This window comes from Vombatus ursinus, unplaced genomic scaffold (genome assembly GCF_900497805.2).
Source record: "Vombatus ursinus unplaced genomic scaffold, bare-nosed wombat genome assembly UNPS02009770.1, whole genome shotgun sequence".
Taxonomy (NCBI): Eukaryota; Metazoa; Chordata; class Mammalia; order Diprotodontia; family Vombatidae; genus Vombatus; species Vombatus ursinus.
In genome coordinates, this window is record NW_020949548.1 from 5,715,654 (window position 1) to 5,728,959 (window position 13,306).

The 13,306-nt window shown below is 41.7% G+C and overlaps 1 protein-coding gene across 5 annotated transcripts in view; it reads right to left on the bottom strand.

Annotated features, from left to right (window-relative positions):
- ANO5 (anoctamin 5) overlaps window positions 1-13,306 on the bottom strand; it is a 136,553-nt gene that overhangs the window by 5,070 nt on the left and 118,177 nt on the right. For all 5 annotated transcript variants that reach the window (XM_027852538.1, XM_027852540.1, XM_027852536.1 and 2 more), the window contains 6 exons: window positions 11,306-11,475; window positions 10,632-10,729; window positions 7,837-7,967; window positions 4,722-4,927; window positions 3,438-3,613; window positions 2,007-2,112 (listed from right to left, as the gene is read on the bottom strand). In XM_027852538.1, the coding sequence (XP_027708339.1) occupies window positions 2,007-2,112; window positions 3,438-3,613; window positions 4,722-4,927; window positions 7,837-7,967; window positions 10,632-10,729; window positions 11,306-11,475 (887 nt within the window). The remainder of the gene's footprint in view (window positions 1-2,006; window positions 2,113-3,437; window positions 3,614-4,721; window positions 4,928-7,836; window positions 7,968-10,631; window positions 10,730-11,305; window positions 11,476-13,306) is intronic.

The window sequence follows — 13,306 nt, forward strand, 5'->3', positions numbered from 1 at the left end:
AGAGACAGGGTAGGGGCAGCTAGATGGTGCAGTGGATAGAGCATCGGCCCTAGAGTCAGGAGGACCTGAGTTCAAATCTGGCCTCAGACACATGACACTCACTAGCTATGTGACCCTGGGCAAGTCACTTAACCCCGCTTGCTTCACCAAAAAGAAAAAAAAAAGAGATGGGGGAGGGAGGGGAGACAGCAAAAGAGAGGTACAATAGGTAGAAGGGGGAATAGAAAATAGAAAGGCAGCATACAATGATCTGGCTGTTGGCGAGAATAGGAATAGGGCCAGACAGCCTAGGCAGAATGCTATCACACTGGCTACCATTAACTGATTTAAGGCACACTATTTTCTGGCTGGGTCTAATACATTATCTGTAAAATACAATATGGAAAATTATGTCTAATTAACCCATTTGGGGAGGATGGAAAACTGATTAGTGAGGAATTTTGCCCCTTCTCGCTTTTGCTCAGGGCAGCCTAAGGTTGGAACAGGCCGGTGGTGTCAAACTCAAATAGAAACAGGGGCCAGTAATCTATACATTAGAACCCCTGCAGGCCTCACATGGACTTAGCTTTAAAATATAATATTATCTATGTTTTATTTTATTGATTTTGTTAAATATCTCTCAATTACATTTCAGTCTGGTTCAGGAAGCATTCAGGAATGTAGTGGGCTATGGGCGTAGCCCATCTGGGGTAGGCACAAGGAATGCCAAGGGAGCAGAGCCGCATTGACTCAAAGGCCCCAGATTTCCAAGGCCAACTGAAAATTCTACCAACTTATGGTTTTTGCTGAAAGAAGGAAAACACCCTCCTTCAGTGAAGACTTAAGTCCTACTACAGTGCCTCAGTAGGGTACGGAGGTAACTTAGTCGGTATCTTCCTCGTACTGGGACAAAGTTGGCTTGCCTGTAATTTCCACCCATAACATAATATAAGGAAGACAGTCCCAACAAGAATGGCTGCTTCAAAATGAGAAGGGACTGCCTTACGAGGTAGTGAGAAAGGCTGGATGACTACATGTCAGCAACACTGCACAGAGAAGACTGCTACATTAAATAAGAGACTGCACTAGATGTAGTCTCTACGATAGTTTATGAAAGAACAATATGAGGACATATTAGTTTGAGTTTTTGTTCAGTGACCCCTGAGCTCTCCTCCAATTCTGCATAATTCTTTGACAGTCTATCCCTCCCCTGAGCCTTTCTCCAGGCTTTACCTCACTCCACCCCATTCCTTTAGTCATTCCAACTAAGATATGATTTCTATACCCCTCCCCATCCTGGCTGTTCTCCTTCGGATAAAATCCAGTTTGAGGGCCCTCATGTCATTTTCCATCTTTCCTTCCTATGTCTCCTATTTAAATCCTACTTATCCTTCAAAGCCTAGCTAAGACCCACATTCATCATGAAGCCTTCCTTGTCTACTCCACAAAACCAGCTGGAGGTACCTCAGAGGTCATTTAGTCCAGCCTGCACTTGATTAAGAATTCCCTCTACAACATTTCCAACTAGCGGTTTTTCTGTTTCCACAGGAAGACTTCTAGTGATGGTGAACCCATTATCTCCCAAGACAACTCATTCCATTTGTGGATAGTTCTGCTATTAAAAGAATTCACAACTAGACTCAATCTACGTCTCTACTACTTCTATCCAATGCTCCTCATCCTGTCCTTGGAGGCCAATTAGAACAAGTTTACCCCTCTTCCCCATAATAACTCTTCAAATACTTCAGGATAATTATCATGTTTTTCTGAGGCAAAAACTAGGTGTTCCACTTCTGTATCTTGCATAACAACAATGAGTGCCATGCAGAGGATTAGTAAATTCTTGTTGAATTAGAGAATTCCTAGCTAACTTTTTTTATAGCAATTGCTTTCTTCAGGACAATTCCTGTTTCAGAAACATATAGGGAAATGCCAGTTATCTCATAAGCAGCAGCAGAAGACTGAATAGCAACGTGATTATAAGAGAAGGCAAGTAAAGGACGGGGTAGGTAAAAAGGAAGACTTACCTCCATAATAATGATGAAGGCCATCTTGGCAGCAAGGATGTGCCAGAACTGCATAGTGTGTAAATACTTCTTTTCATGGTCAGGGGGATAGCGGTAATCTCTATACCTGTATTGGGGAAAAAAACATGGTCATGCGTTGCAGGTCTTCCCATTTGTCAGGAAGTGGCAGATGGTATGTATGCATATGGGAACATCTGTAGGAATTCATAGGATCATAGATTTAGAGTTGGAAAGGATCTCAGAAGCCATCTCATCTAATTCTCTCATTTTGCAAATTAGGAAACTTTTTAAGTCCCAAGTGATATAGTGACTCGCCCAAGGTCAAGCAAGTAGCAAAGGCGGGTCTTGAAGTCTTGTCCTTGGAGTCCAAATACAGTGACACTGTCACTGTATCACAATGCTTAACCATATTATAAAATACTTAGTATAGTGCCCAGTATGTAGTAGGTGCTTAATAAATTCTTATTTCTCTCAGTTGCCCCATCTTAGATGAGAATGATTTTGTTGTTGTGGTTCAGTCATTTTCCAGTCATGTCCAATCCACCGTGACCTCAGTGTGTGTTTTCTTGACAAAGATACTGGAGGGGTTTGCCATTTTCTTCTCCAGATCATTTTACAGATGAGGAAATCGAGGCAAACAAGGTTAAGAGATTTGCCCAGGGTCACAGAGCTCGGAAGAGTCTGAGGACAGATTTGAACTCAGAAAGATGAGTACTCCTGATTCCTAGCCCAGCACTCTATCCACTAAACCATTAAGCTGCCCTTGGCTGAAGATGATAATACCTCTATTTCTCACCTCATAGGTTTACTGTGTAGCCCAAATGAGATAATATATAGAAGGTGCTTTGCAATCTTAAAGCACTGGACCAATACCAGTTACTATTTTATGTGGTATAGCGGATAAAGCACTAGCTACGTCCTGCCTCTGACAATCTCTTAATTTCTCACTGTCTCAGTCAACTCTCTAAGAATAGGAGCAAATCTGCTTCACTGTCGGGAATTTCTGTACCCATCCTGGAATGCCACACCAGAAACTGTCTCATGTAGATTAAATCACAGATCCAGATCAAAAAATAAAAATCAGCATTGCCATTATCATACATGGCATCTTCATTATTATTAGTGAGCTTCCTTTTCTCATGATTCTTGACCTTCAGAAGAATCCCAGGCAGAGGTAAGATGAGATTTTGGCCCTCATTTTGTCCAACCTTGCCATCTGATAGAGGAACATTCTGAGCGTCAGAGGGTCTATGATTATTCCAGGTATACATCTATTTAGTGGTTGCAGAGCCAAAATTAGAACCCCTACTTTTGGACTCCCAGTCAAAGTCTCTTTCTACCCTACCCTATGGCCACTTAGATTTCCTAAACTGGTCTGGGATAGCGATGTTAGGAGAGTCTCCTAACAAGTAGGATGAATAAACCAGATACCTGCAAGTGGTGAATGCACCCAGGCTCGCCCCAGGTTCTTTTGGAAAATCAGAGATCAGGAACACGGAAAGACTGTTGTTAATGTATCCAGACATGGGGGAATTTTGGTCAGTTGAGTAGGCATAGTAGTAAACTAGCCGGGGAATCATGTCCGATGTGAAGGCAACAATGAAGGCCTGAAACCAGTGAGAAAAAACAAATGAGGAGTCAAAGTACTGTTGTAAGCTTTTGATCTCATCAGTCATATAGATACCTTTCCAAACACAGGAAAAATGTGGTCAGAGAATACCTCACAGCCATAGCTATTTGAGAGTCATACCTTAGTTAGGGCCCAGGACACGATGTGTTTCATGTCAAATGACATCCCTTGTTTATATTGTTCTGAGAAGTCAACCTTCCTTACTGTAAAACCTTTATCCCTTGACACCAGTGTTATGAAAGGGCCTACTGGGATTAGGTTCGGACCTCTCTACCGATCACCCGTGTTAGTTAGAGGTGGAGGTGGTGTATGTTTCACAAGGATAGGTTGGATGCCATATTGTAGTGGATCTATTCCCCCAATGGTTGGGCAAGGCCACATGGAAGAGTGGGAACACGGGAACACTCATTCCACATTTCATCACGCTTAGGAAGGAAGCAGATAGATGGGACAGTGGAAAGAGTGCCGGACCTAGGGTCAACAGGACCTCAGCTCAAAGACATTCTCATTGGCTGCTTGAATCTGGGAAAGTCCCTTAACATTTATCAGCCTCAGTATCCTCATCTGTAAAACGAGGACAAAAATAAGACACTGATTGAGTCGAGAAGTTTGAATTCATCTCCTCCACCCCACACACCCCAACACAGTCCCACAATATGAGGCAGGGCTGTTGCAAGGAAGGAAGTTGTACTGCAGAGCTTGGATAGTTGGGGTTAACTTGGAGTTAAATGCCCCAGATGCAAAACAGCAAAAGAGCCACCCATTCTATTCTTGAACAGCTCTCACTGTTCAATTTTGCCTTAAGTGGAGTCTAAACCTGTAACTACAACTTCATCACTCCTTCTTTTGCACTCTGAAAGAGACAAAAGTTTAACTGATTCAGTGACAGGGGTTCCAGATACCACAGCTCTTCTCCTAGAGCACGCTGGAATCTAGGCCCATGGATCTTCTAGGATGAGACATTGCTCTCAGCAGATCCAGAGGCAAGAATCAAATGCACAGAGTTGATTTTCTAAAGTGATATTCTCAGGAAACAAACTTCCCACCCAGAAAATCAGTCACTTAGTTGAGAACAGTCAACTTACATTAGTAACAACAGACAGAACAGCCATGCCATTGAGAATTTCTTGCCACACTCCTATGCTGTGGGCCTTGGCAGCCACAGGTCTCCTGTACTGGGTAGTCAGTTTCCAAGAGTCAACTCGGATTTCCAAAATGTTGTTCATAAGGGCGAGAAGGGGAGCCAAAGGAAAGGACGCCACAAACAGTGTGATGAAGCCAAACTGGATAACTGGAGAGAAAGAAGAATCAGATGCACCAACTTCAGTCCACAAACGCTTGGTAAGTAAAGATGCAAAGACAGAGTACTCCCTGCTCTTTCAGAGTTTATCGTCTCAAATTCTTACATTCTATTGGCCTGAGCTGCATTGGAGTGGACACTGGAAAGCCACTACTAGGTTGATGCCCAGAGTCTTTAAGTAACAACAGCTTGCTGCAAATCCCTTGGCAAGAATTACTATCTAATCACTGGTTACTTCCCTACTCCCTACAAACATGTCCATGTCTCCCCTAACCGTTCCCTTGATCCAGCCATCCCAGCTAACATGCCAGATTTCTTCTGCCTTCTGTAGCTAAATCCCTGGAGGAGACCACCTACATTAGGTTCCTCACTTCCTCTTCTCACCTCCACGGTCTGGCTTCCAGCCTCATCATTCAAGGGAAACTGCTCTCTCCAAAGTTAATTATAATCTCCTAATTGCCTCTTCTCAAACCTTATCCTTCTTGACCACTTGGTAACCTTAGACACTGGCAAGCTCCCTTTTTCTTGATACTCTCCTCTCTGTAGGTTCTCATGACGCATCTGTCCCATGGTTCTTGTCCTATCTATCTGACTTCTCAGTCTCCATTGCTTGATCTTCATCTGCATCATACCTACTAACCATGGGTGTCCCATAGGACTCTGTTTTGAACACTTTTCTCTTCTGTCTCTGTACTACTTCACTTAGTCATCTCATTAGCTCCCATGAATTTAATTATCATCTCTATGCTTATCTCCATAATCTACTTATCTATCCCTAACCTCTTTGCTAACCTCTAGTCCCAAATCTCCAACTGCCCATTAGACATCTTGAATCAGATGTCCTGTAGGCACCTTAAACTCACCACGTCCAAAATTGAATTCAGTATTTCCCCCCAAACTTTACCCACCCTCTTCCAAACTTCCCTATTACTATTGAGGGCACCACATCCTCCCAATTCCCCAGGCTCGTAACCTAGATGTCATCCTTGACTCTTCACTCTCTCTTCACCCACCCCCCATATCCAAATTGTTGCCAAGGCTTGTCAGTTTTACCTTTGTGATATCTCACATACACCCCCTTCTCTCCTCCGGTACTTTCACCACTCTGGTAACAGACACTCATCTTCCCACACCTGGGTTATTGCAATAGCTTATTGGTTGGTCTGCCTGTCACCAGCATCTCCCTACTCCAGTCTATCCTTCATTTAGCTGTCAAATTTATTTTCGCAGAGCACCAGGTACAACCACGTCATCCCCATCCTCAGTAAACTCCAGTGGATCCCTAACACCTCCAGGATCAAATATTTAAAATCCTGTTTTGTCTTCAAAGCCATTTATAACTTAGCTCCCCCCAACCCTTTCCATTTTTTTTTTTTTTGGACACTGAATACCAACTCCAACAACTCCAGTGACCCTGGCCTCCTTGCTGCTCTTCAAATAAGGCATTCCATCTCCTGGCTCCAGGCATTTTCACTAGCTATCTCCCATATCTGGAATGCTCTTCCTCTTCAGGCACTGCCTCCTGGCTTCCCGGTTTCCTTCAAATCCCAGCTAAAATCCTACCTGCTATAGGAAGCCTTTCCCAATCCCTCTTAATTCTAATGCCTTTTCTCAGTTGGTTGGCCATTTCCTATTTGTCACATAGAAAGTTTGTACATCGTTGTATGCATGTTGTCTTCCCCAACAGATTATAAGCTCCTTGAGAGCAGGAACTGTCTTTTGCCTTTCTTCGTATCTCCAGCACTAGAGGGCCATGTCCAGATCTACATCTTGCCACTGAACCCAGATGGCTCCAGAGGAGAAAGTGAGGCTGGTGACTTAAATGCAATTCACTTGTATGTCAAGGCATCACCTTCCTGATGTCATGGTCGTTTTTTAGAACAAAGGACAAACAATATCACTGAGCACAGCACTTGGCACAAATAAGTGTTTAATGTTTATTGACTCACTGAATGGTATAGTTCACAGAGAAAGTCAGAGTGGGAAGGGACCATCAAGTTGAACCTCCTTATTTCAAATGTGTGGAAACTGAGGCAGGGTTGCAGAAAGTGACTTGTATAAGTGGGAGAACTGCTAGTACAACCAATTCACTTTAGGAATAAAAAATCACTTCCTTTCCTGTGTGAGTATCTCTGATTTATCCTATACAGATTCCATTTTTACATAGTTGTTACATATAGTTTCTCCACTAGACCATAAGATCCTTGAGAATAAGGACTGCTTTTTTCTCTCTTTGTTTCCTCAGCATTTGGCATAATTCTTGGCACATAGCAGGCTCTTAGCAAATGTCAGTTGATTCATAAATATGCTAGTTGGCTGATAATATACTAAAAAGTGGTATATTCTGTAACTGACTATCCTCTTTGGCTCCCTCTGCTGGTAGGCTCTGAGAGCCAACAAATTCAACACAGCTCATACAGGGGTGACTAAGTATGGTGGCACAGAGCTTCCTATTACTTTCCAATTTAGGGATTAATGGTTTTTAATTTTTTTTTTGGCTGCTGTTTCTATATTAGACTTCATTCTTTAACCTATGCCATGCTACAAGTCAGTGACAAATCCAATGCTTAGCAGAGTGCTCAGCATAACAGCAGGTTCTTAAAAAACATTTATTGATTGACTAACCACAACTGTTATCCATTAGTAATTGCTACCTTCTCTCTGATGAATAGGTTCAAGAAGGCAGCTAAAGAGGGGGCAGCTAAAGAGGGGGCAGCTAGGTGGCTGACTTCGAGGAGCACCAGCTCTAAAGTCAGGAGGACTTGAGTTCAAATCTGGCCTCAGGCACATAACACTCACTAGCTGTGTGACCCAGGGCAAGTCACTTAACCCCACTGCCTAGCCAGGAAAAAAAAAAAAAAAAAAGAAAGAAGAAAAGAAGGCAACTGAAGAGAGCTTACCCATTTCTAAGTACTCGTAGAACAGCCCCAGGGCCCCAAAACACTGAAGAGCGTGATCTTGTTCCCATCGGCTGTACAGTTTCTCGGAGTTGGTTCTCGCTCTCCGGCGTCTCCACCAGTTCCAAACCCAGCTGTGAGGAGAGGGAAAGGATGGGTTGAAATAAAACAAGACGTGGAAGTAGTAATTGAATGTTGGAGCTTGAAGGGACAGTGTGTATCATCCAGTCTAATAGCCCCTTGGGGAAACTGAAGTCCAGGAATATAACTAACTTGCTCCACCATGATCAATTTCATGTAACAGACAGAACGCTTTATATGGAGTTAAGAATACCTGGGTTCTTATCCTACCTCTGACACTTACTAGTTGTGTGAGCATGGGTGACTGATTCCCAATCTTTCTGAGCACCAGTTTCCTCATTAGTAAAATGAAGACAATAACTTGCATAGTGGCCCACCTCAAAGGGTTGTTGTGAGGTTCAAATGACATCATGCAGCTAAAGCACTTTTCAAACTTCACATTTCTACAGAAGAATCAGTTACTACTAGTAGTAGTAGTCAGCAGAAGAATTAGGGATAGAACTCAGTTCTTTTCTATCTCCCACTATGTCACCTTGGCAGCAGATCTCCAGTGGAGCGACTCAGGGACCGTAGCTGGTTATGAGTTGTTTAATGTTTTGATCTCTGACTTGGATAAAGGAATGGATGCCATACTTAGCAAATTTCCAAGGGGATACACATCTGGGAGGATAGTTAATGTACTGGATGACATAGTCAAAATCCAAAAATATCCTGACAGTCCATAGCACTAGGTTGAATCAAACAGGTTGAAATTCATTAGTGATAACCATAAGATCATACTTGTATTCTAAAAAATCCATTTTCCAAGTATAAATGGAGATGAATGGTTAGATGGCTCTTTGCATGAAAAATTTTTTGGAGTTTTAATGTACTGCAAGCTCAGTATGAATCAACAGTCTGAGGTAGCAGCCAAAACCGATTAATCCAATCTTAAGACTATATTGAGAGTCATAGCTCGCAGAAATGAAGAGGTCCTGTGGCACCGTGGCCTGGTTTAAGATGAATTTGGGATATTCTTTTTTGGGTGCCACCATTTAGAATGGAGACTAAAAAAACATCCAGAGAAAGGCAACCAGATTGGTGGAAGGCTTTGAGTCCATTTCTTTCTTTCTATTTTTTTTGAGGGGGGGGGGACAATTGGGATTAAGTGACTTACCCAGAGTTATACAGCTGGTAAGTGTCTGAGATTGGATTTGAACTCAGGTCCTCCTGACTCCAGGGCCAGTGCTCTATCCACTACACTACCTAGCTTCCCCGAGACCTTTTCAAATGAAGAAAGATTGATGTGCCAAAGGACCAAATGGGACATGATGGATGCATTCTAGTCCTATTTTTAGAGGCTGCCACGTGAAAAAGAGACTAAACTTATTTTATTTGGATAAAAAAGGCAAAACCAGGAGCAAAGGGTAGAAGTTAAAAAGAGGGAAATTTAGACTTGATGATAGGAAAATCTTTCTAATAACTAGAGCTATCTAAAAGTGGAATAGGTTTCCTCAGCAGGTTGTGGGTTACCCCTTCCATGGAGTACTTCACTTATAGTGGGCATTACCTTTCAGGTATAGCAAAGGCCTTCAAAGCCCAAGTCCCTTTGCTTTATTATCCTCCCACCTTCGATTTATGTGCTGAGGCTCCTTGCATTGGGATGGGCCCAAAAGAAAGGGTAGCTAGGTAAGCAGTAAATAGAGTAGAGTCAAGAAGACTCATTTTCCTGAGTTCAAATCTGGCCTCAGACACTTACTAGCCATATGACCCTGGGCAAGTTACTTAACCCTGTTTGCCTCTGTTTCCTCATCTGTAAAATGAGCTGGAGAAGGAAATGGCAAACCACTCCAGTATCTTTGCCAAGAAAACTTCAAGTCAGGTCACAAAGAGTTGGACACAAATGAAATGACTAAACAGTAACAAGAGAAAGGAATGTGCTAGATGAGAAGAGATTATGGATTTTTAAATAATTATATGTATATACATATATATGATGTTTATATATATTATTTATATGTTTTATATCTATCTCTATATTGCTTTAGAGTTTGCCTTCATTATGGCACAACAGCTCTAGGAGGTAGATATTATTATTCTAATTTTATAGAGGGGGAAATCTGAGACTCCGAGAGATAAATAAACTTTTCCCAGAGTCACATAACTACTCGGTGGCACAGGTGGGATTCAAGCTCCCATCTTCCACCTCCAAGCTCTTGGTATAACCCACTTTACCAATATCAACATCAGCTATCAACATTATAACCCAAAAAGGATTTCCTCTTTTCTCATCTTCACCACTGGCTCTTCCCCCCTTCATATCACTTCTGCTACACTTCCCAGCTAAAAAAGATAGATGTCTTTGCAAAGACACCGGAGTCAATGGTTTTCCAATCCAAGCTGCCCTCATATAGCAGAGATCAGCAGCATTTCTCTTGGTCAGTGGGCTCTCCTAATAAGAGGCAATGAAGTTTTCCTTCCTCCCACATCAGTCAGGCTAACAGTGGTATACCTGGCCAACTCTGTGTTACCATACTGCATCAGGGACTATTTGGTTTACAGACAAGGTTTTCACTGGTTCAAATCTCTGTTGTAGAAGCAAGGCTGCTTATCATCCTCAAGGGAACCTCCATGTTTTGGCCCTCTAAATGAATCAAGGAGCTCTCTTTACGACCTTAAAGCTCTCTGTAAATGTCATATGGTTACTATTAGATGGGGAATTCCGAAGTAATACATACGGTAGAATGGCTTCCTGGATGTTGCCCCAGATCTGCTTTCCAGCCATGATGATGGTGAGCTGTGTTGTCAGTTCGATGAGGCAGCCTGCTGGATCACACTGGACAGGAGCAAAAGAGAGAAGGGACAAAGGAACAATGAGAGGGACAGGCTTTCTAATCTTTCCCCTCAAAAGCAAAAACGAAACAAAAGCCCCAACCAAATTATTTGAACACCAACCAACCATGAACAATACAACTTGCCATTGGAAGGGCTAGGGAGGGATGGGGGAAGTCTGTCAATGTCTTCTAAGACATGATTGGTCATTATAATTCAACAAAGATTTATTAAACACCTATTGTGTCTAAGACATTGTGCTGGGGACATTTAAAAAATGGCATAACCCCGAGCTTCAAAGAACTTATGCTGTACCGAGAAAACTACATCATGCATGGAAAAAGACAAAGTGGGGACCCAGAAAAAGTACTCCTAGGAAAACTTAAGGAGACAGGAGTTATGTAAACTCTCAGAGGGCAAGGAGTCTACCACAGTGCTGACCCCATATTAGGCACTCAGTATGACATCACCTTCCTGATATCATGGTCCTCTTCGAGAATGAAGGACAAACAACAATAACTCAGTAAAATACTAAAACAAAAAGGACCAAAGGGGACCTTTCCCTGAAGAGCAGTCCTACCTCTTCATTCCTCCATTTGTTGAACATGTATGTGTAGGCTCCTGGGTAGCCCACAAACTTCCCTTTAAAGAATGCCACATAAAAACATGACGAGTAATAGTTGACAAATTGAAACAGGAACATTTTCATCGTGAGCCTGTTCTCATACTCCAGGTGGGTTCGAGGAATTTCTGAAGGGTCAAAAACATAGAATGTTAATGCTGAAGATTGCATTGTCTCTCCTTGAGAATCATTACTCACCTGGGTAATTGGATGCATGGCTATACCTAAGATATAACCAACCTGCATGGTACAATGATGAATATTGCTTCCGGAGTCAAAGGACCCAGATTCAGATCTTGCCTGTGACCCCTGCAACCTATATGACTTAAGTAAGTCCACTGTGAAGGATCCCCCATGGATAACTTCCATGTATCTCAAGTTTCCTCATCCATAAAGTCAGGAAATCAGATTAGATTGTCCCTTCTAACTCTCCACCTATGCTCTTCTAACATTAGGTCTTTACTCTCCTCTGTAAAGTGTAAAGCATTTACTCATAAGGCTTATGCCTAGATTAGCTGAGATCTGTTACTTTGGTTTCTTATTTTTTTTTTTAGCATGTACACTGTTGGTTTAGATTTCAAGAATATAAGCTCTTTGGAGGAGAAGAAGGGAAAGAAGAAATGATTTCTCCTTCTATGGAACCCTTTCATTAGGCTCGTCTCAATATAATATTTTGTTTATGAATGAGTGACCTCATACTTGGAAAAGTTGTATAGCTTAAGAGTTTTGCATCAAACTTATCCACCAAGGCCAATGCTGTCCAAACTTGTAAGAGCAACCTGGAGAAACCCCTAAAATTCTAGCTTCTATTAAACAGTTTCCAATAGAAGAAGTCTATCAGTGTAAAGAAGAAAGAAAAACCATCGCTACTCTTGACCTTCCTCTTTTGAGAGTCTCCAGATTTGTTTATCCATAGAATAATCCAGTCCATACAACAGAGCTCTCTGCTTTCTCTCTTCACAAGATGGCATTCATAAGATGTCATTAAAAAAAGGGGGTAGAAGTTTTTCCAAAAGGATTCGTCTTTCCTACAAAGACAGCAGAAGTAGATAGTTTCTAAGGTACTTCCTAGCTCTCTACTTATGATCCTAAGATTACTAAGGTCCCTTCCAGATTCAAGATCTTCTATGCCCTGGGTTCTTAAACCTTTTTGTGTCATAGGTCCCTTTAGCAGGCTGATAGAGCATGGACTCTTTCTCAGCAGAGTTTTTATTAATGCATAAAATAACATATGCAAGGTTAAAAAATAAGCCAATTATATTGATATGTAGTTATCAAAAATTTTAAAAAGCACAATTTCACAATTTCCAGGTTAAGAACCCTGCTGTATGCACGACTTGGTGTTCCTCTTCTTGCTTGCTGAATGCTCACTCCTTTTTAGGGGCTGCTAGATTTCATAAATATCAAACGGTGCCTCATCATTCTGTTTTTCCCTTTACTCTACATGCATACATACATACATACACGCAGATGTAAGTATGTATATAAAATGGAAATTCATGCTCTGAAATAAACCAGTGCAATGAACAACCACTTCCAATGAAAATATCTCACAGCTAAGAAATGTTAGATTCTCTTCTCACCACAAGAGGGCCACAAAGATACAGTGAAGTAGTGGTGACACTTCTGTTAACTTCCCTCTTGCAGAAATTAATTCTATGGGGTCCGTGTCTTTTCACAGACTCTAAATTAGTGCTTCACATTAACATAAAGGCATATACAATAATGTGCTCTAGTGGCGATCCTCCTGATTTTAGTGCAATTTAACTGCATTTCAATTAGAAGATGACAAAATGAATTTATTAAGTACATCTCATTTAAACAAGCCGCATGGACTGGCTGATTATTGTTGTTTTTTTTAAAGTAGTTGATTCGCTCTGATTACCCTTTTATCGGATGGTAGAGCACGAGAGCTGGAATAAGAAAACAAAAGCTTTCCTGTTGAGAGAACAATGGAGC